This window comes from Microtus pennsylvanicus, chromosome 12 (assembly GCF_037038515.1).
Source record: "Microtus pennsylvanicus isolate mMicPen1 chromosome 12, mMicPen1.hap1, whole genome shotgun sequence".
Taxonomy (NCBI): Eukaryota; Metazoa; Chordata; class Mammalia; order Rodentia; family Cricetidae; genus Microtus; species Microtus pennsylvanicus.
Genome location: NC_134590.1, coordinates 35,880,167 through 35,906,387, shown reverse-complemented (window position 1 = coordinate 35,906,387; position 26,221 = coordinate 35,880,167). Strand labels below are relative to the sequence as shown.

The 26,221-nt window shown below is 44.2% G+C and overlaps 1 protein-coding gene across 2 annotated transcripts in view; it reads left to right on the top strand.

The window, feature by feature from the left end:
* Positions 1–26,221, top strand: part of Wdr19 (WD repeat domain 19) — a 65,717-nt gene that overhangs the window by 20,925 nt on the left and 18,571 nt on the right. For both annotated transcript variants that reach the window (XM_075943414.1, XM_075943413.1), the window contains exons 8-24: positions 1,082–1,194; positions 1,452–1,625; positions 2,962–3,032; positions 3,473–3,645; positions 3,733–3,847; positions 4,623–4,729; positions 5,432–5,554; positions 7,502–7,651; positions 8,593–8,740; positions 8,864–9,068; positions 12,137–12,296; positions 12,476–12,586; positions 15,394–15,503; positions 22,883–22,940; positions 24,859–24,999; positions 25,079–25,161; positions 25,589–25,672. In XM_075943414.1, the coding sequence (XP_075799529.1) occupies positions 1,082–1,194; positions 1,452–1,625; positions 2,962–3,032; positions 3,473–3,645; positions 3,733–3,847; positions 4,623–4,729; positions 5,432–5,554; positions 7,502–7,651; positions 8,593–8,740; positions 8,864–9,068; positions 12,137–12,296; positions 12,476–12,586; positions 15,394–15,503; positions 22,883–22,940; positions 24,859–24,999; positions 25,079–25,161; positions 25,589–25,672 (2,126 nt within the window). The remainder of the gene's footprint in view (positions 1–1,081; positions 1,195–1,451; positions 1,626–2,961; positions 3,033–3,472; positions 3,646–3,732; positions 3,848–4,622; positions 4,730–5,431; positions 5,555–7,501; positions 7,652–8,592; positions 8,741–8,863; positions 9,069–12,136; positions 12,297–12,475; positions 12,587–15,393; positions 15,504–22,882; positions 22,941–24,858; positions 25,000–25,078; positions 25,162–25,588; positions 25,673–26,221) is intronic.

The window sequence follows — 26,221 nt, the reverse complement described above, 5'->3', positions numbered from 1 at the left end:
TTTCATTATTTCCTGAAAGGCTATGTTTTGATTTGATGCTGTTGTAGTTGTTAACATTTTGGAATCCAGGAAATATAGCCAAGTATCGTTTTGTTTTGTTTTGTTTTGTTTTTGTTTTTTGTTTTTCAAGACAGGGTTTCTCTGTAGCTTTGGAGCCTGTCCTGGAACTAGCTCTTGTAGACCAGGCTGGCCACGAACTCACAGAGATCCGCCTGCCTCTGCCTCCCAAGTGCTGGGATTAAAGGCATGCGCCACCACCGCCCAGTTGCCAACTATCATCTTTAACGTAAGATAATATACACTTTTCTCTCTTGGGCATAAAGATCACCTCCGGGGGCTGGAGAGATGGCTCAGTGGTTAAGAGCATTGCCTGCTCTTCCAAAGGTCCTGAGTTCAATTCCCAGCAACCACATGGTGGCTCACAACCATCTGTAAAGAGGTCTGGCGCCCTCTTCTGGCCTTCAGGCATACAGACAGAATATTGTATAGATAATAAATAAATAACTAAATATTAAAAAAAAAAAAAAAAAAAAAAAAAAAAAAAAAAAAAAGATCACCTCCGGTGAGAATTGTAGTTAGTTCTGATTTTGTGTGAGTAACATAGGGATCCTTTTTCAGCCGTCTCACCTGCGGGTGATGGAAAGTGATGGTAGTTATCTAGCTTACCCGTAGAAGAGCACACCTATAACCCTCCTGGCTGGCTCACAATCAAGTAGCCTCTTAGAATGGAAAATTCTGTACTGCAAAAGTGAATTCAGCTGCGGCAGAACTATGCCAGGTTACTTTCCTAAAGAGCACAGTAACTGACGAGAGGTATAGAGAGTTCAAAAGACATCTACAAAGGCATTGTAGTGTAGCTCAGAGGGATATTGAAAATGCATAAAGCCAGAGACCTTTGCCAGACTCTCCATCATAAACGCTTTTGGCTACTTTTGTTGGATTTTATACTAATGATAGCATTTAGCACATCCAGCTTTGGCTCACTGTGCTCGTAATGGGGTTGGCTGTTTGGACTTGCTCGTTGGTCTTCTCGTGAAATTCTGAGTAACTCATTCCACGATCTCCTGATCTCTCCTGGCAGATAAGTGCAGTAGTTGGCAAGAAAATGTTGTTTCTTTTTTATCTGAATGAACCAGATAACCCAGTTGATCTGGAGTTTCAGCAAGCCTATGGCAACATCGTCTGCTATAGTTGGTATGTACAAAAAACTAATTATAGAAAAAGACCCGTGTTTTCTTACTGATGATGTTTGCTTGTCTGTAACATTACATTCTATGCATGGCATTCTCCTCATTCCAACACTGAGTCTGATTTCACGTGTAACACCACCCAGCATGTTACCTGATACACAGTAGGGCCTCTGAATCTTATTCTATCATATGAAGGGTTTTGCCATTTTGCCCTTGATAGTTCATCTCCTTTTTAATCCTGTGATCACTTTGCTGCTATAGGTATGGTGATGGCTACATCATGATTGGCTTTTCCCGTGGGACATTTCTGGCCATTTCTACTCACTATCCAGAAGTTGGGCAAGAGATATTTAAGGCTCGCGACCATAAGGATAATCTAACCAGCGTGGCCCTGTCCCAAACCCTGAACAAAGCTGCTACATCTGGAGATAACTGGTTAGAGTCGCATATTTCTGGGAATGTGGGGACGTCTTAGTTAGGGTTTCTGTTGTCATGAAGAGACATTATGACCATGCCAACTCTTATAAAGGAAAACATTTAATTGGGGCTGACTTACAGTTTTAGAAGTTTAGCCCATTATCCTCATGGCAGGAAGCATGACAGCGTGCAGGCAGACATGGTGCTGGAGAAGGAGCTGAGAGTTCTACATCTTGGCCTGCAGGCAGCCGAAGGAGAGTGGGTCCCACACTGAGTGTAGCTTGAGCATCTGAGACCTCAAAGCCCACCCCCATGGTGACACACCTCCTCCATCAAGACCACACCTCCTAATAGTGCCAATTCCCCATGGGCCAAGCACTCATACACATGAGTCTATGGGGGCCATTCCTATTCAAACCACCACAGGGGGATACTCAAGAGAATCAACAGAATTTTGTGGTTGGTGTGCATCTGACATCCACACTTCCTTGGCTTCTTTTTCATGATACAATAAAAACATTTAAGTCCCCTGTTTCCCTGCTCATATTCAGATGGTCAGCACTCATAGTCTCTTGAAAATGTATAGTGAAATAGAAGACTGTTTAACATAGAAAACACCTAAAGGTTTCATGGCTCAGAACAGAAGAATAAAATCAGTCTAAAACTAAAATGTGAGTTTGGGATTCCATGGACTGAGCATGCTCCATCTGCTGCTCCTGCTGACCCAGCTGTAAACCAGGGCAGGTGTACAGATTGAAGGGCTTTGAAAATTAAGTATAGCAGGCCAATCACAGGACGAGACCAGAATTCATGTGCCACAGCTCAGCAGGGAGAACCCCATTTGTCTGCCAGTCTTTCCTAGCCAGTGTTAACAGCAGCCTGAAATCTGAAGTGGGCCCCAGGGCACATCGAGGGCCCATGAAGGAGCCATTCACTGCAAACTGAAGCTGTAGAGACGAGACCGCCTAGCAGGAGGAGGGAGGGTCCAACAGCAGGGCCAGGGGCGATGGAGGGAGGAGAGGGTCTAGCTTGCAGGGTCAGGGGTGGGGAAGAGGGAGGGTCCAGCAGCAGGAACAGGGGCAGGGGTGGGGAGAGGAGAGGGTCCAGCAGCAGGGCTAGGGGTGTGGGAGAGAGAGGGTCCAGCAGCAGGAACAGGGGCAGGGGTGGGGAGAGGAGAGGGTCCAGCGGGGGGGAGGGGGAGAGGGTCCAGCAGCAGGGGCGGGTGGGGAGGAGAGGGAGGGTCTAGCAGCAGGGTTCGGGCAGGGTTAGCGAGGAGGGTTGATTAAAAACAATGTGCAAAAAATGCCAGAATGAAACCAAATAAAAATAGATGCTCCTTTTTCTTTACTTTCAGTGTAAAAATCCACGATTTAACAGAATTAAGAGACATGTATGCTATAATTAATCTGGATGACGAAAATAAAGGTATTGGTCTTGGCAAAGCTGACTTGTATTTTGTCATTGTAGTTATGGAGAATAACGATTGTTGTGTGATTTGCATTCTTATAGGCAGAATTAAATTAACATCTTTCCGCGAAGCTCCCTAAAATAGGTTCTTTACTTTAGGAACTGTGATAAACCGTACTACTTGACTAAGAGGTTGTGAATATGCCTGGGTACCAGAGGCTTATAGCAAACTTTAATCCCAGTTGTACAATGGATGTTTTGTTTAAGCCATAGCAAATGACTCAGTGCCCATATTCTCCTATTAATGTGAATATGGGAAGTAAATTGTGAAATAGCAAGATGATTTAGGAAAGAACACATCTAAAGTTTTTCTGCCTATTGCATGAAACTATTTATTTGATTGCATGCCACCGTGTATTGCGGATTTGGACAACGGTTTGTTTTGTGCATTGTTTCAGGGTTGGGTACCCTATCCTGGACTGATGATGGCCAGCTGCTAGCACTGTCTACCCAAAGAGGCTCACTCCACGTCTTCCTGACCAAGCTGCCCATCCTTGGGGACGCTTGTCACACAAGGATTGCCTATCTCACCTCCCTCCTTGAGGTCACTGTGGCCAACCTCATTGAAGGAGTATGTAAATCATACGGTCTGCCCTTCGTTTATGAACTGAAACAGTTTTGGCAGTTGGTTCACTACTGCTACAATCCTGTGTTGTAGGAGCCGCCAATCGCAGTTTCCGTTGATGTGGAGCCCAACTTTGTCGCCGTGGGTCTCTATCATCTGGCTGTGGGGATGAACAATCGAGCTTGGTTCTATGTCCTTGGTGAAAATGGCAAGTCTAAATCCAAGTGTTGTATTCTCGTATACCATTCTACTTCTGTACTATGTAGAAAGCACTAGAAGTGATTTTTGAGACTGAGTCTTCCTTTTATTTTCATCCTGACATCTCTTTCTTAACTTAGATGGCTCTGTTTCCACTCTAAATCCTTTGCATAGTGTCTAGACAGATCGCATTCTTTGCTAGACCCTAGGTTGAATGTCCCTTTCTGCTAAAGGATTGTAGCTACCCTGTGAGCTTGACTTAATCTAGAAGATAAAGCTGCTTTAAAGGGGTCGTGAAGCTAAGGAAACAAAATCAAGCATCTGTGATCTCATTCTGCACAGTGGCTCTGTTGAAGCACACCTTAGCCTGGAAGGTGCTTAACCAGGGTGTCCATTCCTTCCCATTTTGTTCTTTGAATACTGCTATTTCCATATAAAGGGAACTTGGTTGTTCATTGTCCCTTCTAGCTATTCTTTCCCCAGTTCAAAGTCAGATAAAAAGCCCTGAGAAGTGACCCATTAAGTAGAAAACTCCATTCTTGTTACTTAAGGCCTGGTTTCTTCTGCTTGTGATTTTATCTGCTGTTGTTTTGTTTCTTATGGACCACAAGGGACTCCCAGAGGGTAACTTACGTGGCAACTAAGAGTTTCTTTAGAGTGGATGAAACAGGTTTTTGTTCAGAAGACCCTTGCCAAGTATACATTGAACAATCATTTGCAAGTAAGTAGATGCAGTACTTGTACCTATAACTTAATGTGCTTAAATGTTTTTGAAATTGATACAGCTGTAAAAAAGTTAAAAGATGTGGAATATCTGGGAACAGTAGCCAGCATTTGCCTTCATTCTGACTATGCAGCCGCGCTCTTTGAAGGAAAAATCCAGTTACATTTGGTAAGTATAATCCTCCTTTCCCAGAAGCCTGATGAGCGCCAACAGTGCTGCTCACATTAACTGTCGTGAGATGATCCCGTTGGTAATCTGCATCTAGATGAGCTGTGAGCACCTGAAGAGCATGCGCTCACTTCTGTGCTTGTTGCATGCGGGGATCCACCTAACTGTGCCTGTTGTTGTTCATTCCAGAGAGACTGGCCCCTGTGGGGGCAGGAGTCTAGACCAGGGCATAGCACACATCTGTTTCCTGATTTCTGTATTCGGGAAGCCAATGAAACTAGCTGCTGAACCTGCTACACATAAGCTTCCCACTAAAAAAGGATGCTCGGGCTGCCCTTTGGGCCAGCTGTCATGTTTTGTGCCTAAGCTGGAGTAAGGTAGTTTGAGCATCTAATTTGTAGTTAAACTTGGGAAAAGACACTTTTCCCTAGCTAAACACCTTATTTACTCAGATAAATCAAGGAACCACTAAATCAGCAGTTCTCAACCTGTGGGTCAAGACCCCTTTGGGGGTCACATATCAGATATTTATATTACGATTCATAACAGTAGTAAAATTACAAATTTGAAGTAGCAATAAAGTAATTTTATGGTTGGAGGTCACCACAATAGGAGGAACTGTATTAAAGGGTTGCAGTGTTAGGAATGTTAGGAACCTTGTTTAGGAACCATGGCCCTAAATAAAACTTCTTCATATTTTAGATAGAAAATGAAATCTTGGATGCTCAAGAAGAACGTGAGACTCGGCTCTTCCCAGCAGTAGATGATAAGTGCCGGATCTTATGCCACGCCCTAACTAGTGATTTCCTCATCTATGGAACAGATGTACGTATGAGCTTCTGGAGGAAAGATTCAATACAAATAAAGACGTCTGTGATCAGTTATACACTTATGTAGAACCTAGGTGGCTTAATTGGCTAGTATCAGTGCTTGGTGATTTTAAGTAGTTTTGATTACTGTACTGGCTAGTTTTGTGTATCAACTTAACCCAAGCTAGAGTCATCAGAGGGGGAGAAGCCTCAATTGAGGAAATACCTCTATGAGATCCAGCTGTAAGGCGTTTTCTCAGTTAGTGATCAATGGGGCAGAGCCCAGCCCATGGTGGATGGTGCTATCTCTGGACTTGTCCTGGAGTCTATAAGAAAGCAGGCTGAACAAGCCATGGGAAGCAACTCAGTAAGCATCACCCCTCCATGGCCTCTGCATCAGCTCCTGCCTCCAGATTCCTGCCTGCTTGCGTTCCTGTTCTGACTTCCTCCAATAATGAAGTATCATCTGGAAGTGTAAGCCAAATAAACCTTTTCCTCCCCAACTTGCTTTTTATTCATGGTGTTTTGTTGCAGCAACAGAAACCCTAACTAAGAGAACTGCATAATGCAGAGGGTAGACTCTGCAGTCTGACATTTGGGGCTCAGATGTCACTTCTATGACCTGCTAGCTGTGGACAGCTCTTCCAGCCCCACCTCCCCTCATGGGTGCTAATATAATCTCCTTTTTTACATATTGTTACATTCATTTGCTAAACCTTGGTCTAAATTTGATCTCTTGGGTGTGCGTTTGTGTAATTAACCCTGTGTTTTATCTGCATGTTATATCTGTGTGCCACATATATGCTTGGTGCCCTCTGCCACCAGAAAAAGCTGTCAGATCCCCTGGACCTAGAGTTACATGTAATTGTGAGCCACAGCTGGCTCTGGGGATTTGACTCAGGTCCGCTGAGAGCAGCCAGTGGTTTAAGTGCTGACCGTCTCTCCAGCTCCGCTGTGCTACAGTTTTAGTTTTGGGGGGGTTGGTTTTGTTTTGTGAGATGGGATCTCACTGTGTAGCCCTTGCTGGCCTGGGACATTCTACATAAAGTAAAATGGTCTTGAACCACAGAAATCCACCTGCCTTTGCCAGTGCTGGCATCAAAGGCGTGACCTACTGGCTTGTTTATATGGTGCCTTTACCTAGTCTTGGTATCAGGGCAATACTGACCTCAGAAAACGAATTAGTCATCTTCAACTTTCTGGAGGCATTTATTAGAATTGAGTAAATACTTTTCCCTTCCATGTTTTGTAGATTTCACAAGGGAAGGCTGCTCAGTACTTCCTGGGCAGTTTTTGGCTTGACTGTACTTCTTCCATAGACGAGTAGGGAGACAGCAAGCGCCAGGGCTGTGCACAGCAAAGCCAGACAGGGATGCAGGCATCTGCAGTCTACAGGGCTACACTAGACGGAAGGAACTGCACCACAGCCAGGCAGTTCAGACTCAGAGCTAAACCCAGAGGAAACTGGATGACTCCATGCATCCCTGGAAGCAGGCAAGGATCTGCTTTCTGGAAGTTTCTCCAAGGTAGTTGTGTGAGGGGTGACCTGGACAGCCTTTCACAAGACTGCCAGCCTGCCTGTAGTTTGTGTCTCTGACTGCCCAGCCTGCCTGTAAGTTGGCAGTGTTGCCCAGTGCCCAGTCTGCCTATAGTTGGTGGTATCACTGGAGTTTACTGGTTTGTTTTTGAAAGTTTCTCTAGCAAGTAGGAAATCTATAAATCGATGTGACCACATATCACTAAACATATTACAGTCGCTAGATTATTGAATTACTTCTGAATTCCCATTTCATTTCTCCAGAGTCTGTGATTTCCGTATATATTAAGTGCATTAGCTCTTCCTTTATCAAAAGTAATCATGTTTTTCTTTTAAAATTATCTAAATTTAATGTGAAAAGTCAGTATTTCCTTAACCACATCTTAAATTCCCTGACCGAACTTCTTTTTTCTTTCTCTTCTCCAGACTGGCATTATTCAGTATTTCTTCATTGAGGACTGGCAGTTTGTCAATGACTATCGACATCCTGTTGGTGTGAAAAAGCTTTTTCCTGATCCAAATGGAACCAGACTAGTTTTCATTGATGAGAAAAGTGATGGATTTGTTTACTGTCCTGTAAGTCTAGAAAATTTGAAACTGTGAGCTGAGGCTTAACTCAGTGACGGCAAAATGCTTGTCTAGCAAGCTTTCCTATGACCTGGGCTCAATTGCCAGTGCTGGGGAAACAAGACAAAACTTAAAACGCTCAAGTTTTAATGCAATAAAGTAGAAAAGGGTTTTGTTGTTTTGTTTTGTTTGTTTGTTTCTGAAACAGGATCTCTTCATTATATAGCTCTGACTGTCTTGGAACTTGCTATATAGACCAATCTGGACTAAACTCACAGTGATCACCTGCCTGTCTCGGGGCTGGGATTAAAGGTGTGTGCCACCACACCTGCTAAAAAAGTTTCTTTTAATAAAGTATTTATCAAATAAAGTTTTCCCTTCCACAGAGTCAGGTCTTATAGTCCTTTGCTGTCATCTGTGTCATATTGTGTCAGTGAGCAATGTCAGGAAAACTTCCCTGTTGTTCTGTAATTTTTATATCAGTCTCACAGAGATTGTCATTGTCGTTGAGAATGGATGTTATTGTACTATGTAGCCCAGGCTAGCCTCAGCCACTCAAGTCTTGACTCAGAAACAATGCACCAGAAAAGTTGCTCCATACATCTTGAGCGGCATCAACTTTTAGTAACTTAGAGCCAATTGTGTCTAAACTTACAGTTTTTTCCATAACCTAGTCCAATTATCAAGCCCTGGATTTTCCCAGGAACTGTTGTTTTGTTTGTTTGTTTGGTTGGTTGGTTGGTTAGGTTTTCAGGGTTTTTTTTTTTCCAAGCCTGATATAGTACAGTAATCGGAAGAGACGCTCTCCTACTGTGGAAAGCTGGGGTCAGAGTGGTGTTGGGTTGGAGGTGGGCTGGTAAGCCATGCCTGCTGGGGCTGCAGACAAACTCTTAACAGGGCAGGTTGTAATGACAGACACGTGAGGCAAATTTGTAAATCCTGTCTTGTAGGTTAATGATGCTACCTATGAGATTCCAGACTTCTCACCAACCATTAAAGGTGTTCTTTGGGAAAATTGGCCAATGGATAAAGGTGTATTTATTGCTTATGATGATGATAAGGTGTACACTTACGTGTTTCACAAGGACACCATCCAAGGTACCGAATCATTTACTGTATTTTTTCTGATAAATGAATTTCCATTGTAGTGAAATTGAAAACTATCTAATATCTGTGCCAGCCATTGGCTTGAGGTATTAAGGGGTCTCCTTTCTAATACAGGATCCAAGGTTATTTTGGCTGGTGGCACTAAACTTCCCTTCTCCCACAAACCTTTGCTGTTATACAATGGAGAACTGACCTGCCAGACACAGAGTGGGAAAATCAACTCCATCTACCTCAGCACCCACAGCTTCCTTGACAACATAAAAGATGCAGAGCCTAGTGACCTGAGACAGATGCTGATGCAGACCCTGATGCTCAAGCGGTAAGGAGGAGTGGAAATGATTGACAGCGGCTTGTTTGCCTTGGTGTCCTGCTCAAAACATGGGAATAGTGGTTGTCTCATGGGCTGTGTTGAGGCTTAGATAACAGATAAGAGGGGCTGGAGAGATATCTTGGTTATTAAAGTGCTTGCCTTGTAAACATGTGGATCCAGTTCAGTCCCTAGAAGCCACACTCTAAAGCAGCTGGGCATCAGAGCATGAGAGCGACTGAAGTTCTGGGGCTCTCTCCCAGTCAGCCTAGTCTGCTTAGCAAATTTATAGACCTTGCCTCAAAACAACAACAACAACAACAAAATGGTGAATGGCACTTGAGGACCAACACCTAAGACTGTCCTCTGGCCTCTACACACTGTGCCACACACATGTGTACACCTGAGGTACACAAACATATGCGTACACACACACACACAAGATGACAGTGCATATGAAAACATAAATTCTAATGGAAGTGCTATTGTTGGTTGTGATTTCTATAAGTGCTTTATTATGAGAGAAGCATTCAGAGTCACAAATAGTACCATTATTGGAATGTAGTAGGAGGCTCCTTGTCCGTTCTCAGCCACCCAGACCTGAAATAATCACATAGAAACTATATTAATTAAAACACTGCTTGGCCTATTAGCTTAGGCTTCTTATTAGCTAACTCTTACACCTTAAATTAACCCATTTCTATTATTTTTTTTTATTTTAACATGAGGCTCATGGTTTACTGGCAAGGTCCCAGCATGTCTGTCTCCTTTGGCATCTACATGGCATTTCCCTGACTCCGCCTTCTTTTCTCCCAGCATTCAGTTCAGTTTTTCTGCCTAGCTCTATTCTGCCCAGGCCAAAGCATCTTCTTTATTAACCAATGATAACAGAACATATTCACAGCATACATAGGGAAATCCCACATCATTGGAAAGTTCTAATTATTAAACAAATGATGAGGTTTGATTTTTGCCTTGCTTGAGATTTATTTTTCTTTCTTTTTTCCCTCTTACCTGGAGCCACTGTGAGTTCCTTGGGGCTCCTGAATAAGTTCCACAGGGTTCCATAAACTCTTGGAATCTTCTGTATTTATTCTTCCAGGTTGAATCGCTCACATGAGTTTTACCACCACCCATACTGACTCCAGAAATTGTCTGTAGGGTTAGGTCTTTAGCTTGGTGGCAGAGTACTTCCCTGTTGTGCCCAGGGCCCTGGGATCCATCCCTGGCATGGTTCAAAAGAAAACAAATAAACTGTCCTTGGTAGCTGAGTGTAGTTACCTGCTCCTGTAATCCCAACACTTGAGATGATCTCAAGTTTGAAGCCAGCCTGGCCTGTATAGCAAGACCCTGTCTCAACCAAACAAAACAAATAAAAATCTGTCTTTGATGTAAACTTGTATTTATAAATTTCCACACGACCTCATCATCTTCTCTTACAGTGGTTCTCAACCTTCCTGATGCTGCCACCTGAAATACAGTTCCTCATGGTGTGGTGACCCCCCAACCATAAATTGTTTTGTTGCTGCTTCATAACTGTAATTTTGCTACCATTATGAATTATAATATAAATATCTGTATTTTCCAATGGTTTTAGGTGACCCCTGTGAAAGGGTCTTTGGACCCCCAAAGTGGTAGAAACCCATAGGTTGAGAACCACTGTTCCATAGACTCATATTTTTCCTCTTTCCCCATCCATCCACCGTGTATTTTCCTAAACACAAATACACACACACAAAAGAAAAACAGGCTGCAGAGAACATCAGTGCTATCCACAGTTTGCGGAACTATAAAATATATACATTTGTGACACTGGAATGCTGATGTTTTTGAGGTAGAGTTGATTGGTTTTTGTTTTGTTTTTATTTTTGAGACACGATCTTTCTAGGTGTCCTAGAACTCAGTTTGTAGACCAGGCTAACCATGACCTCACAGAGATCCTCCTGCCTCTGCCTCCCAAGTACCGGGATTAAAGGTGTGCGCCACCATGCCCAGCCTCTAGTACAGGTTTTAGTAGACTTAAGTGAGAACAGAAATCATTTTCAAGCCAGGCGATGGTGGCGCACACCTTTAATCCCAGCACTCAGGAGGCAGAGGCAGGCGGATCTCTGTGAGTTCGAGACCAGCCTGGTCTACAGAGCTAGTTCCAGGACAGGCTCCAAAGCCACAGAGAAACCCTGTCTCGAAAAACCAAAAAAAAAAAAATCATTTTCAACTATATGTAGATGTAATGAATGTTTTTCTGTCTCACCATCCAGCTCCCAAATAGTGAAATGGAGACTTGTTATTAATTATGAAAGCTCAACCTATAACTTAGACTTGTTCCTAACTAGCTCTTATAACTTAAATTAATCCATTTCTATTAGGTTACATTCTACCGCGTGGCATTATCTCTTTTTCATCTTGCACGTCCTGTTTCCTCTCCCCATCTTCTGTGAGCCTCAATTCCTCTTCTTTCTTTCTCTCCCCAGAAATCGCACCTACACCCCTTGCCTAGCTTTTGACCACTCAGCTTTTTATTACATCGCAGCAAGCACATCTCCACACAGTCTACAAATACTCCACAACATGTGGAGTATTAAAACTAGGATTCGTTGTTAATTGGTGGTGGGAAGAGGCTGATAACAACAGTAAATTCTGACTAGTAGGAGGAGGTACGAGAGGGACTGGGAGGTGCTTAGTGGCTAAGAGCACTTGGTGCCCATGTACAAAGCCGAGAGTGTCTGGGTTGCCTACCCAGCCTCACTGCAAAACCATGAAACCTACATTCTGTCAAGGAACTAAGGCAAAAAATGATAGAGCAGGATACTCAGTGTCTTCCTCAGGTCTCGATGGCCGCACACAAGTGGACATACTTATACCCACACACATACGTAAGAAGGTAAGGAAAAGTCTATGCAAGTGAAGGAAGAAAGTTTGGTGTGTTATTTTTTTCCCCTGTAACTCACAAGTGCTGGTTATAGGTTAAGAAATGTTAGGTTTGTCTAGCATGTCACATTTAGTGATACACAGCCCAAAGATTGCCTAGTAGGTGACAAGCAAAGGTAGAGCCTTGGTTCAGTCTGTGTACTCAATCCTAGGTTTTCCGATGCTTGGGAAATATGCAAGATGCTAAATGACCACTCAGCGTGGAATGAGCTGGCCAGAGCCTGTCTGCATCACATGGAGGTGGAGTTTGCTATCCGCGTTTCCCGGACGATAGGGGATGTTGGCACAGTGATGTCCTTGGAACAGATAAAGGTGTGCAGTGTGTCGTGAGTCACGGACTAAAGTGTAGATGCTGCTCATCCACCATTCTACATATCAGTCAGTCTTTATTGAAATAGCTGAATGGCTGGACTGGTACCACTTCCTACTGAGCAAAGCCTTTTGAAAACTAAAATCCTTATATTTCTTCTCACTGAAACTTCTATTTGTAGGGAATCGAGGACTACAATCTTCTGGCAGGACATCTCGCCATGTTTACTAATGATTTCAACCTGGCTCAGGACCTGTACCTGGCATCCAACTGTCCTTTGGCTGCCCTGGAGGTATGACAGCAAAGGGAAGCAGGCAGCTTCCCCGCTGTGTAGGCTGCCTTCTCAGCACCAGACACCGCCTGTCTTCCTCTCCTCAAGTGTAGCCGTCCCGCTCCCAGGCCCCTGAGTACTCATTAATGTCAAAACCGCTTTCACTCTGCACTCAGTGGAGGGATGAAAAAGACGTGGTATTGTAGCATTGCCCAAGGAGAGCAGACTGTGGAACTTACAGAAACCGTAAAGGAAAAGTGCTGCCCGTGTTGCCAGGTGCCATGCTCTTAACCTGTATTAGGTCACTTAACCTCCACAACGGCCAGTCTTACGGGGTAGCGCTGTGTTAGGTCAGTTAACCTCCGCAATGGTCCATCTTACAGGGTAGCGCTGTGTTAGGTCAGCTAACCTCTGCAATGGTCCATCTCCTGGGGTAGCGCTGTGTTAGGTCAGCTAACCTCCGCAATGGTCCATCTCCTGGGGTAGCGCTGTGTTAGGTCAGCTAACCTCCGCAATGGTCCATCTCCTGGGGTAGCGCTGTGTTAGGTCAGTTAACCTCCGCAATGGTCCCTCTCCTGGGGTAGCGCTGTGTTAGGTCAGCTAACCTCCGCAATGGTCCATCTCCTGGGGTAGCGCTGTTGTTTTCTCTAGTTTCCACATGAGGACACTGAAGCACTTGATCTTCAAGTTGCTGCTTGAAATTCCCCTCTGTTCGAGTGAAGGTTGCAGGAGAAGGACTGAACCAAATGCTGGTCTGAGTTCAGAGGCAGAAGAGGACGGAAGCCCGGCAGTACAGGCAGTGGAAGGGTATAGACCAGCTGGCCTGTGGTGCCTCCCTGTAAACCCAGGAACTCAGAGGCAGAAGCAGGAGGACTCCTGTAGTTTAATGTCTGCCTGGTCCAAAGAACAAGTTCCAGGCTAGCCAGGGCTACATAGCAAGACTCTGTCGGGGGCGGGGGGCTAGCCAGGGCTACATAGCAAGATTCTGTCTGGGAAAGGGGGGATGGCAAGGCTACATAGCAAGATTCTGTCTGGGAAAGGGGGGATGGCAAGGCTACATAGCAAGACTCTGTTGGGGGGGGGGACACAGACTTGTGAAGTGGACACACCTGGATCTGATTCCAACTGTGTGTGACCTTGGGAATGTCCTTTGACCTCAACCAAGGTCTGGCTTCTTTAAAGTGTGGTTAGTTGGTAAGAAAATGGGTTTATAGTACAACTAATTAGAAGTAATTTATATAGCTAGTAGTGGCCAGAAATAAACAAGAAAACACATCTTTTCTCACAGATATTGAAACTAAACTGTATTCCTCTTTTATATTATAGCTATATTGTGATATACAATATAAACATAATCTTGTGTAATAGCTCTACAAGTGCCATTAGCTTTGTAAAGGCCCTGAGGTGATAGTTCAGAATAGAGAGGGTTAATAACACTCTGCTCTGTAGTCGTTCTGTAACAGCTGCTTCAGCCTCACTGTGCAGAACAAATAAGTCAGATGGAGAGCCCTGCATCCCACTGCTCTGTCTCATCCTAGCCATGTAGCATTGCGTAAGACCTAGCCTGTCTTCACATCAGTGTCCAGGTCTCTGAAATGGGTACAAGAACATTACGAAAGGTAGCTGTGAAAAGTAAAATAAGGACCTGGCAAGGGAGTAGCACTTGGAAAAGTTAGCTATGGTAAATTCTTTACAGTCTAAATCGGTAAGGAATGAGCTGGACGGATTCTTCAGTGCTGACCTAGTATGTTTAGGATTGTATGCCAAAGATTTTTAAGAGTGAGAATCAGGAAGAAAGATGCTTTATGTGTTGTGTTTTCTGTTATTCGTGTTGCTATACAGCTTCAGATTAGCTGAGAAACTGTATCAGGGCAGAAGATGGTAAAGGCACTTGCCACCAAGTCTGATGACTTGACCTTGATTCCCAGGACCCACAGATGCAAAGAGAAAACTGACCCTTGAGAGTTGTCCTCTGACCTCCACACACACACACTTGTGCACCCATGCACACGGATATAAATAAGTATAACTTGAAAGAGAAAGAACGTGCATCAGTCCCAGGCCAGGGGTAGTGGCTCCTGCCTGTAACCCCAACAGCAAAGAGACTGGGAAAGTTGCCGCAAGTTCAAGGCCAGCCTGGACTGCATGGTGAGTTCCAGGACAGCCAGGAATACATACCAAAATCCCGCTTCACCAAGGAAGGAGCGAGGGAGGGAGGGAGGGAGGGAGGGAGGGAGGGAGGGAGGGAGGGAGGGAGGGAAGGAGGAAATCAATTCCTAAAAGTATTTCCTAAGTTTTATTGGTGCCTTTCTAAGATGAAATTTTTTTTTATTTTTTATTTATTTATTTATTTTTTTTTGGTTTTTCGAGACAGGGTTTCTCTGTGGTTTTGGAGCCTGTCCTGGAACTAGCTCTTGTAGACCAGGCTGGTCTCGAACTCACAGAGATCCACCTGCCTCTGCCTCCCAAGTGCTGGGATTAAAGGCGTGCGCCACCACCGCCCGGCCCTAAGGTGAAATTTTAAATTAATTGATTACATTAGCTTTAATTTCTTACTATTGGGAAAACTACTAAAGAATACAATGTTTATTTTTAGATAGACTTGACTTTTTAGAGGAACACAAACTACCATTAGAACTAAGATATTTGTCCAGTCTAGAAGGCTCTATCACTGCCTTTCAAAATGTATATTACAGCACTATCTTGATAAATAGAAAGTTTCATGATTTAAACAAAAGAATGTAATCCCTTTTACTGAGCCTGGCTCTATGCAGCAACTTGCAAAGCGCTTTGCCTTCCTGGACCTCAGGACTTTGTCTCTCGGGCAGATGAGGCGGGACCTGCAGCACTGGGACAGTGCCCTGCAGCTGGCGAAGCGCCTGGCTCCGGACCAGATCCCCTTCATATCCAAAGAGTACGCCATCCAGCTGGAGTTCACGTAAGCCCTGGCCCATGTCTTCTGATAGTAACTAATGGCTGCACGTCCACAGTTCCAGACGATCACTGATCAGGCCTTTCTTTTTATGGGGTAGTGGGGAGATCAAGACAGATTTGACTAAACTCACTCTGTAGGCGAGGCTGGCCTCGAACTCAGAGATCCACCTTCCTCTGTCTCCTGGATTCTGGGATTAAAGGCATGCGCCACCAGTGCCAGGCAAGGCCATTCCTTAATAATGGTGGAGGCAGGATTACAGAAAATGTTTTATCTGTCCAATGATGTCTCGTTTTTTTTACTTGTCCATTTTCATTTTCAGTCCAAGTCTTGTGTCTGTTTTCCTCATTTAGAGTTTAAATATTACGAATGACGTTTAGCCGGCAACAGTATGCAGAGCAGCAGGGTGACACTTTAGCTTTTATGATCTATGCTCAGGATTCTGGCCTCTTTTTAACATTTGGAAGATTGTCTATGCCACATAAAGGCAGAGCACAAAACTTTGAAGTGTGGTCTGTATGTCGGTCTGTTTGTTCTGCTGTCAGACTGTCTGAGACCAGGTGATTTATCAAGACCAGAAGTTTCAGGCTGGAGAGACAGCTCAGTAGTTAAGAGCACTCCTCGAGGGACCCCAGTTCAGTTCCCAGCATGCATGTTGTTTGGCTCACAACCACCTGTAACTCCAGCCACCGGGTGTAGTGATGAGGCGAGCAGGCCTGCTTTTTGTCCCGCCCAGCTTCCGCACAGCTAGCTTTACACCCGAAATAACAACACACAAATTGTATTCATTTAAACACTGCCTGGCCCATTAGTTCCAGCCTCTTAATGGCTAATTCTCACATCTTGATTAACCCATTTCTGATAATCTATGTAGCACCACGAGGCGGTGGCTTACCGGGAAAGATTCTAGCCTACATCCGTCTCAGGTCGAAGAATCATGGCGTCGGCCTCACTTCCCTTCTTCCCAGCATTCTGTTCTGTCTACTCCGCCCACCTAATTTTCTGCCCTATCAAAAGGCCAAGGCAGTTTCTTTATTAACCAGTGGTATTCACAGCATACAGAGAGGACTCGCACTTCAGTCAGTTTTAAATTAATGTCCAGCTGTGGTCACTGCCCCAAAGCACATAACTATAGCCCCAAAGCACATTACTATAGCTGAGTCTTTTATTTTCAGACACTCACACAGGCACTGGTGACACCAAAACTGGACAATTTTTCTCAACATTTATTAAGAAATATTCTTTTTTAAAATATTTATTTATTTATTATGTATACAATGTTCTGTCTGTGTGTATGCCTGCAGGCCAGAAGAGGGCACCAGACCCCATTACAGATGGTTGTGAGCCACCATGTGGTTGCTGGGAACTGAACTCAGGACCTTTGGAAGAGCAGGCAATGCTCCCAACCTCTGAGCCATCTCTCCAGCCCAATTAAGAAACATTCTAAATCCAAAAATATTAGAATATTGAAAAATGCTAGTCTGTGGTTATATTTGCTTTTTAAAAACTTTTATTGATTCTTTGTGGATTTCACACCATATATCCCAATCTCATTCATCTCCCAGTCCCTTCATATCCTCCCTCTGCCCTTGCAACCTCCCTCCACAAAATAAAATAGAGGAAAACAAAGATAAAAAAACTAAAAAATCTCAGTGTGAAAGCTGTAGTGTGGCCCAGTGAGTCACACAGTTACCCTTTAGTCCATTCATCTTTACCTGTAAGTGTTCATTGCAATGAGTCACTGGTCTGGTTTGAGACCTCTAGTTTCCACTGGGCCCTCACTGGGACTCCTCTTGGATATCCTATTGTTGCCCTGTGTCATGGATCCTGTAGCTTTGGATCTGCAGGTCGGGCCCCTTCCCACGCTCCAGCAGTGTGTAAATGAGAGGTGGATGGGCCTAGGTGCTGGGTTGGTCAGCCTGCCAGCTCTCTTTCGTCATCACCACCAGGCCGAGTGTCCAGCACTGCCCCAGCTAGCTCACCCACTGCAGCAGGCAGCAAGGCCACACCCACACCTCTGAAGGTGTAGGGTGCAGGGCCAGTTCTCCAAGTCTCATGTCCCCAGTTATATTTATTTTTCAAAAAACACTCTTACATAATTCTACATGATGTTTATATAATGGATTCATTAAGGACATTATTAGACAAATTTTAGTTGTACAAATTATTATACCAGAAAGTACTCTTTCATTTCTAATCAGGATACCTCATTTAAAACTTTTCTGTCTGGGGACTGGAGAGATGCTCAGCGGTTAAGACCACTTGCTGCTTTTCCAAAGGACCTGGGTTTGGTTCTGAGCACCCAAATCCGATGACTCTTAACTGGTTCAGGGTTTCAGATGCCCTCTTCCAGCCTCCCCCCAAAAAACTCTACACACATGTGTGACTGACACACACACATATACACATAAAAAATAAATCATTTTCTATTCCTAGGTAAAAGCTTTTTGGATATATTTCTTCTTGGTTATTTTTAATTTAAGCTTTTGCCACATATTTACCTTTTAAAAGTAAATCCGTGAAGCTAGAGAGATGGCTCAGCAGTTAGAGTGTTTGCTGCTCTTGATGAGAACCCAGGTTCAATTCCCAGCACCCACATCAGGCAGCTCATAACCACCTGTAACTCCAGCTCTAGGGTGTTCTGATGCCTCTGGTCCCTGTGGGCCCCTGCACGTACCCATATACCCATATACAAAATTTTAAATTGTTTTAAAAATTAAAAATATATATGCAATGAATCCAAGGGGCTAGGGTGTAATTAAGTGGCAATGTTGCTTGTTTAGCTTGTGACTTGAAAACAACAATGTCCATTCATCAAAATGAACATATTGAAAACTTAGTGCATAGTACAAGAGACCAGGCCCCAGTGCCATGACCTTCCATCTCCATCTAAGAGAAAAGAATGACCCAGTGTGTACCTTGTCAGCACACACATCTCCGAGAGCCCTTGGGCCGTTCAGGAGAGTGATTTTTACTTCTTTCTGTGATGTTTTTGTTGCAAACTCTCCCATTTTACCTGACTGGAGTTAGCTCTGATAGGTCAATGGGAAGCTTTGGTAGTGGCATGTGTCCGTGAAGCTTTCAATGCTATTTGTGCGTGCTCACACCCCTGACCTAATATGCCGAGCACCTAACAGTTCAGAATTGTCCCCAGTGATAACCAGGGTGTATCTTCTTACCCAGCACCCCAGTAACCTGCACAGCTGATCTCAGCACCCAAGCCTCTGCCTGTGTCAGTCCCATGAGTTTCATTTGGTATCCACAACCCTGACTGTGTCAAGAAAGGACAGCTCTGTCAAGTCTGGAGAGAGTTAGCTCTCCAGTGGGGGTTATTCCAGTAAGCTCAATTCCTGTGAGAGGTCCAAAATGAAATGATAGTAAAGTAGCTGAGCTAAAAATAAAAAGAGTTCCAAAATCTTAATTTAGGGTCTCCTAATTGAGCAGGATCCTGAGCAAGGAACTGTAATTCTTCTTGTCAGGAGGTGTCCCCAGGTGGGCTGATATAATTGGACCCAAATTAGACATTCCTCCTCAGGAAATTGCTGGTTGTGAAGCCCTGGGCTGATGAAAGAGATCTTCAATCAGCAGCACAGCTTCCCTCCCGGTCTTTTCATCTGTCAGTCTTTTTAGCCAGAGGTAGATTCCGAAACTGAAGAAGCCTCGCAGAAGCTGAGTCTTTGTCTTTAGCTGACGGGGCGCTTGGCTGGATCTCAATGCCATTTCAGAGCTCACTGCCTGCAGTGGAGGGTGCTCAGAGGAAGACAGCTCAAATAAAAGGTCTTTGCAAGTCACTGTTCTAGAAAATGCAAGTAATTAAGTCTGTCAGACCAGAGCCTCTCAAACTTTATCCATTTGCAACCCCTTTGCCTGAGAAATGTTTGTGCAACAGAAACCAAACATCTGCTGTTAATTCATAAGAAAGTCTGTTTTTATGCATTTGTGGGGACTAGCAATACGGCTTAGTGGGTAAAGAGCTTGCTGTGCAAACACAGGACCTGAGTTTGCATCCCCAGCACCATGTATGTCATTAAGAAAAGAAAAGGCCAGGCAGGTGTCAGGGTCCAGCCCAGACATAAACCATTTCTCGTACCAAAGTAGAGGTGTGGGAATAATTGAGGCACAGTTCACAGGGCAATATCAGGAGGGAGTCTCAGGGTCCATTGAAATCCTGAAGATCACCTGCGTTTATTATCCAAACAGCTTTTATACCAAAAGATAAACTGAGGGGGAAGTTCGTTAGCATTCTGTTCTCTAGGTAGCAGGAAGAATGACTTAGGTCACGTCCACAACTCTGCCTGCTCTGTCACCTAGACTGAAAAACACCTCTTCCCCGGGCGACCTCCTCAATTTCAGTAGAAGGAGCATAACAACATCAGCATATCCTGACCACTGCTCTGGGTGGCGTCAGGTTGTCTCGCTGTCATCATCAAAGGCTAAGTGACCATGCTCTGTGTGGAGGGTGAAAATTGTGCCTTGCCGGGTCGCTCAGAATTATGACCACCATACCGTATTGGCCTGTATAATCTGACCCCTACAGACAGGGTAGCGCTTGCCCATTATCCCAGATGGGAGGTGGGGTATCCCAGCCAGTTGGTGAGCTCCAGGTTCAGTGAAAGATCTTGTTGGAAAAACAAGGAGGAAGGCTAGAGAGATGGCTACAGTCCTGAGTACTTGCTGTTCTTGGAGAGGACCGAGGACCTGGGTAAAGTTATCAACACTCACGTGATGGTATAACTGCAGTTCCGGTGGATACAGTGTCCTCTTCCGGCCTCTGGGTAGCTGGCACACATGCATGTGCGTATGAAGGCAAACACCCAGGTGCATAAAATATTAATATTTTTAAAATATAAGGTGGAACCTGGCAGCACTCAGGAGGCAGAGACAGGCAGATCTCTGAGTTCGAGGCCAGCCTGGTCTACAAGAGCTAGTTCCAGGACAGCCAGGGCTGTTACACAGGAAAACCCTGTCTCAAAAAACCAGAAAATAGAAAAGAAAGAAAAATAAAAGTAAGTTGGAAAGCAATAGAGGCAAATGCCTGATGTCACCCTCTGACCTCCACACAGACATGCAAGGTCACATACACATTCACACTCAGGGCACACAGGCACGCGCACACACAATTCTTTGGGATATATATATAAAATCTTAACATTTATTAAAGAAGAAAACAGATTTGAATACTAATAAAATGTATGTGCTTGTTTATTCTTATACAAAAAATTAAATTTGCCTGGACATTCTTTTGTTTTGTTTTGTTTTTTTGGTTTTTTTCGAGACAGGGTTTCTCTGTAGCTTTGGAGCCTCCTGGAACTCCCTTTGTAGACCAGGCTGGCCTCGAACTCATGGAGATCCGCCTGCCTCTGCCTCCCGAGTGCTGGGATTAAAGGCGTGCGCTACCACTGCCCGGCAACATTCTTTACTGTAAAGCAAAGAACATTGTTATTCTTTTCAGAGTTTATTGGTATTGTGATCTATCAATACTTAACATAAATACACAGTACGGATGCCAAAAAATATGTTTAGGGCCATTTCAGAAATTGTTAGAAATTCTGTCCTCATCCCAAACCAAAATTCAATGAATGATTTTTTTAAAATGAAGCTCAAGCCAACAACTCAGACAGAAATTTTGAAAATCAAATGTTCTAACACAATACAATGCATGTATTGTATATACTAATTTGATACTTACATGCTGATGAATGTGGTAGGAGAAATGTTAAGTGTTGTTTTGCACAGTTAAGCCCTGATTAAGCTATAGTTAAGCCATCATGGTTCTGTAAGAGCAGAAGACTGTATGTATAGTAAAAACATGGCAGATTATAACGTTCAGTAGCTTTGGATCTGAGCCAGGAAGCTTCCGGCAGTTTCACTGGCGTGTAGCGTGCACAGCACAGTGTATGCAGATCCAAGACGGCAGCAAAGTCACATGATGTGACACGAATTAGCCCTGCCAGAAACACCTTGGATCTTTGTGTTTTATTCTGAGTTGATTTTTTTTTTAATTGCTTTTACTGTATCAAGTGTTTCGTGATGCCCACACTCAGCTCTGGGACCATGACCTACAGCTGAAGAGTTGGTTGTAGATTTGCAGGTATATGTGTTTGCAGTCAGATCCGGGAACTGTTATTGTTCTGGATCCACAGTGTAGCCAAAGACCATGGATTGAAGAGGTGGTTTCCAGCCTGTGACGTCAGAAAGGAGGCTGAGGCTAGTATAAGGAGGTTAAGTCATTCGTGCCCTGAACACCATATTGGGTCTCTGGACCCTCCTCTTCCTCTGTTTCTTGGCCACCATGAAGTAGCCATGTGTCCCTGCCATGGATGGAAACCTCTGAAAACTGTGATCCAAAACACGTTTATTTTCCTCGGTTCTTTTGTCAGGCAGCTCAGCACACTAGCACAATTATAGCGTAGGTGATCCTTTACACAAATCATTTACATGTGTGTGTGAATATGGGCTATGTACACGCTTGGGCATCTACACAAGCGTGTGCACACACACCTAAGTGTGTACATATCCCACAGTGCACGTGTGGAGGTCAGAAAACAGTGTTTGCGGTCAGTTCGCTCCTTCCATCATGGTTCTGGGGGTGGAAGGCAGACCAACAGGCATGCGTGGCAAGCAAGTTTGCCTGCTAACCATCTTAGCAAGCCCACACGTCGTCCTCTTGACCAGAATAAGGACCAGAGCTGTCCACACTGTAGTGACACGTGTACCCTTCCACACCTACCGTTCATAGAAGCAACTCAGACTCTTTATGTTTAGGTCACTCCCCTGTCATCGTCATACTCCGCTGATAGAATTTTGAAAAGTAATTTGAAAAAATTTTAACTTTTTTATTACAATGTGTGTGGAGTATGTGTGTGCGCGTGTGTGCATGCACACATCATGGCACATGTGTGCGGCTCAGAGGACAACTTGCAGGAATCACTTTTCTCCCTTCATCACTTGGGTCCCAGGAATCAGCTGAGGCCAGGCCTGGCAGCTAGTGCCGTAACTGCTGAGCCATCTCACAGGCTCCAACCCAGATTCCTGCCGTGTACATTCTTACAAGTATTGGGCACTTGGAAAAATGGGTTTCTATGACTATGTGATTGTCATTTGTTCCCTAAAGGAGATAATTAACTAAAAGTAACCCATAAAATATGCCATAGCCTTCCTGAAAAGCCTAACATATCACATTGTAAGCACCTTATGGCACAACCTGGAATGTTGTTAGAGTGCCGAGATAAGAGCATGCTGCACTCTGATGGATGCCAGCGTCCGTGGTGTAGAGCGTCTTTCCTGAGCGTAAGCCACTCGGTGACAAAGAGTCGCGTTAAAGCTCTGTGTATGTAGCTAAAGTCTTAAATATAAATTAATTCACTGCGATCTTTTTCTTCCAGGGGTGATTATGTAAATGCTTTGGCTCATTACGAGAAAGGAATCACAGGTGAAAACAAGGTAACCTTACAGAAATACAAAATACGCCTAGTGCTCCAGGAGTGTGTTTTCTGTTCATTTTCAAACCCGAGTCTCGTTTGCATTGTCGTTCTTCGGTGTCTAGCAGTGAGCTAACTGTCCGGCTTACTAACAGCTTTACGAGAAGATGCTTAAGTTACATTAACCTCACAAAACTAAGGGGGGCGAAAGATTTTTATTTATTGCATTTGTTTGCCATTATATCCTAGATATGAGCTCCTAATGAAGATTGGAAGTAAGATTTTTATTTCATCTCATTTATACGCCAATGTACTGAGTGAGAAAAATTGGTGAAAAAGCATGGCACATCCAAAGACAGTTCCGTTAGATGCTCTTAGCTTAAAGGGGTGGTGTGCACTGACTGGGGGAGGCTGTGCAAGGCGCCACAACTTTGCACACAACAGACCCAGGTTGAGCTTTACCTGTTGATTTCTTTTTTTAAGTCCGTATTAGGGACATACGTGTCACAGGCCAACTATGATTCCATAAGACTTTTGCTCTTATGACATTTCAGTAATTACTGGGCTGGAGAGATGGCTCAGTGGTTAAGGCATCGGCTGCTCTTCCAGAGGACCCAGCATCAAGCCCCAGTACCCACATGGTGGCTCACAATTGTCCTTAACTCTAGGCACATGTGGTCCACAGACATACATGCTGGCAAAACACCCATACACATAAAATAATAAAATAAATTTTTGATTAAAAATTATATCTATTTACTTACTGATTGTGGCCTGGGAGGAGGGGGCATATGCCACACCCTATAGATGTCTGTCAGATGACAGCTTATAGATATCTCTACCATAGCAGCTCCAGGGGAATCGAACTCAGGTCCTCAGGTTGGATGGCTACCTTTATCCTTTGAGCCATCTCACCAGCCCGCTATCAACATCTTTGTTTGGTTCCATCTGTTTTGGTTCATTCTTTACACTATCAAACACAGTAGCAAGTAGCTATATGGCAGTTTGGATTGTAAAAATGAAGTGAAATCCTGCTCCCCCTTTTCATGAGCCGCATTTCAGACGTCCAGTAGCCCCTGGTAACCATCAGCTCGTGTGCTAATGGGGAAGAAAGAAGACAGTGCTGCCGTTACAGGAAGCTCAATGAACACACCGCTGTGGACAGAACCCAGTCTGACACAGCATTTCTCTAGAAAAGATGAGTTATTAAAAAAGATCTTGCCAGGTATGGTAGCATATGCCTGTAATCCTAGAAGTTGGGAGGCTGAGACAGAAGGATTGCTTTGAGTTTGAGGCCAGCTTGAATTACTTAGCAAGCTGGGGTTTGTTTTGTTTTCCTGAGACAGGGTTTCTATGTGTGCTTGGTGCCTGTTCTAGAACTAGCTCTTGTAGACCAGGCTGGTCTCAAACTCACAAAGATCTGCCTGCCTCTACCCCCTAGTGCTGGGATTAAAGGTGTGCGCCACCACCGCCTGGCTGACTTAGCGAGTTTTAAGGTTAGCCAGAACAATTAGAGAGACCCTGTTGCAAATATGGCAAGTTTAGTAGTTGTTAATGACTTGAACAGTTGTAGATAAAGTTCTGTGTAATCCTACCCAGTACAGAGATCTTCAGTTTGATCAATGACTCCCTCAATTTTATTTATTTGTATTAATTATGCTGTAATAACCAGTATGTTACTTCCAGATAGGATTTTATATCAAGAAGCGTAAAACAAGGCATCCTCACAAGGAATAGCAAAATTTCCTGCTAAGTATAAAAGGTCAAGACCTCTGAGAAGAAAAAAATAACTTTGTATTAATTGATTTTTTAAGTGTTAATTTCAAAATTGTGAGTTTCTTAAAACAGCAGATGAAAGTAAATCTGAAAACGACAGAGGAGAGGAGCCTGACCTCTGTGCTGGGGTTCACTGTGTTAGAGGCATTGCCTTGCTGTTGCAGGAACACGACGAAGTGTGCCTGGCTGGAGTGGCTCAGATGTCCATAAGGATGGGAGACATCCGTCGAGGGGCTAACCAAGCCCTCAAACACCCCAGCAGGGTCCTTAAAAGAGACTGCGGAGCCATCCTGGAGAACATGAAGGTACTCCTTTGTCTTCATAAATATTAATGTGGCCAGGTCATAGCAGAGTTAGTGTCTTACGTTCCCTTTATTATTGTAGCAATTTTCAGAAGCCGCCCAGCTGTATGAAAAAGGCCAGTATTACGACAAAGCTGCCTCTGTCTACATCCGCTGTAAGAACTGGTAAGGGCTGGCCAGTTTGCTTCCAAGTAGCTTAGGAAAGGGGTGTGTCTGGGCTCTCCCTCTTGTCTCTGCCACTCTTCCTTCTGTCTAGGCTGTTCTCTCACTTGGCTCTGCCTCCCATCTCTGTTGTTATTACACAGATGAGTTCATACCCATAGCTGCTTTCCAAAGAGCATCCTAAATCAGATAAAGTACTGAGAAAAGAAAATCCTTATTTCCCAAAAGAGTTAAGGCAATGCCTTCATCTTCCCTCTCTGTTGGTGGGGCAGGGGGTATCAGGAGAAAAGGAGTTTAAATCTGGTTTGTGTCTAGGAGTCAAGACATTTGTAAGCTCATAACTGCCCCTGGAAAGGAGAGCAAGTTGTGGGCAGCTAGCTCTGCATGGTCGGGAATGGTGCTGATCTTGTTCTCAACTCTACCTTCCTAGGGCAAAAGTTGGTGAACTCCTGCCTCATATTTCCTCTCCAAAGATCCACCTGCAATATGCCAAAGCCAAAGAGGCGGATGGAAGGTAGGTACAGTTCCCCACGTCTGTAAAACCTAAGCGAGCACAGGCTTGATAGGTTAGCCATGTGTGCAGACACATTAACACATTTAACACGGTCCTAGTCGGCTGAAGTACCGGACTGTAAACACTTCTGCCGTTGCAGACCTGTATGTGTGAGATACAGTCTGCTGTCCCTTCTAACCAAGGCTCGGTACTGAAATTCTGGCACAATATGGCATGAACGTGGTAAGAAAGATGCTCAGGATGCAGAAGGAGCAAAGAATAGACACGTGGATCCCATACTGTTTAAGCCACAGTGCAATCCTAAATATAGCTATGTACGAAAATGTCTACAACTTAATAGGCACAAGAAACTAAAAACCACTACTAGGAAAGGGGGCTAAAGAGAAAAAGGCAGGACTCCAAGGAGGAAATACAAAATGAGCTGCCTTCCTGTGAACACTGCAACACTCCCCGATGGTAGTGCAGGCATGCCACCGTATTTGATGCTTATTTTTATTTTGAACTAACAGCAAGTATCAAAATGTCCTTGCTGTGTGTGGCTGATGGAAG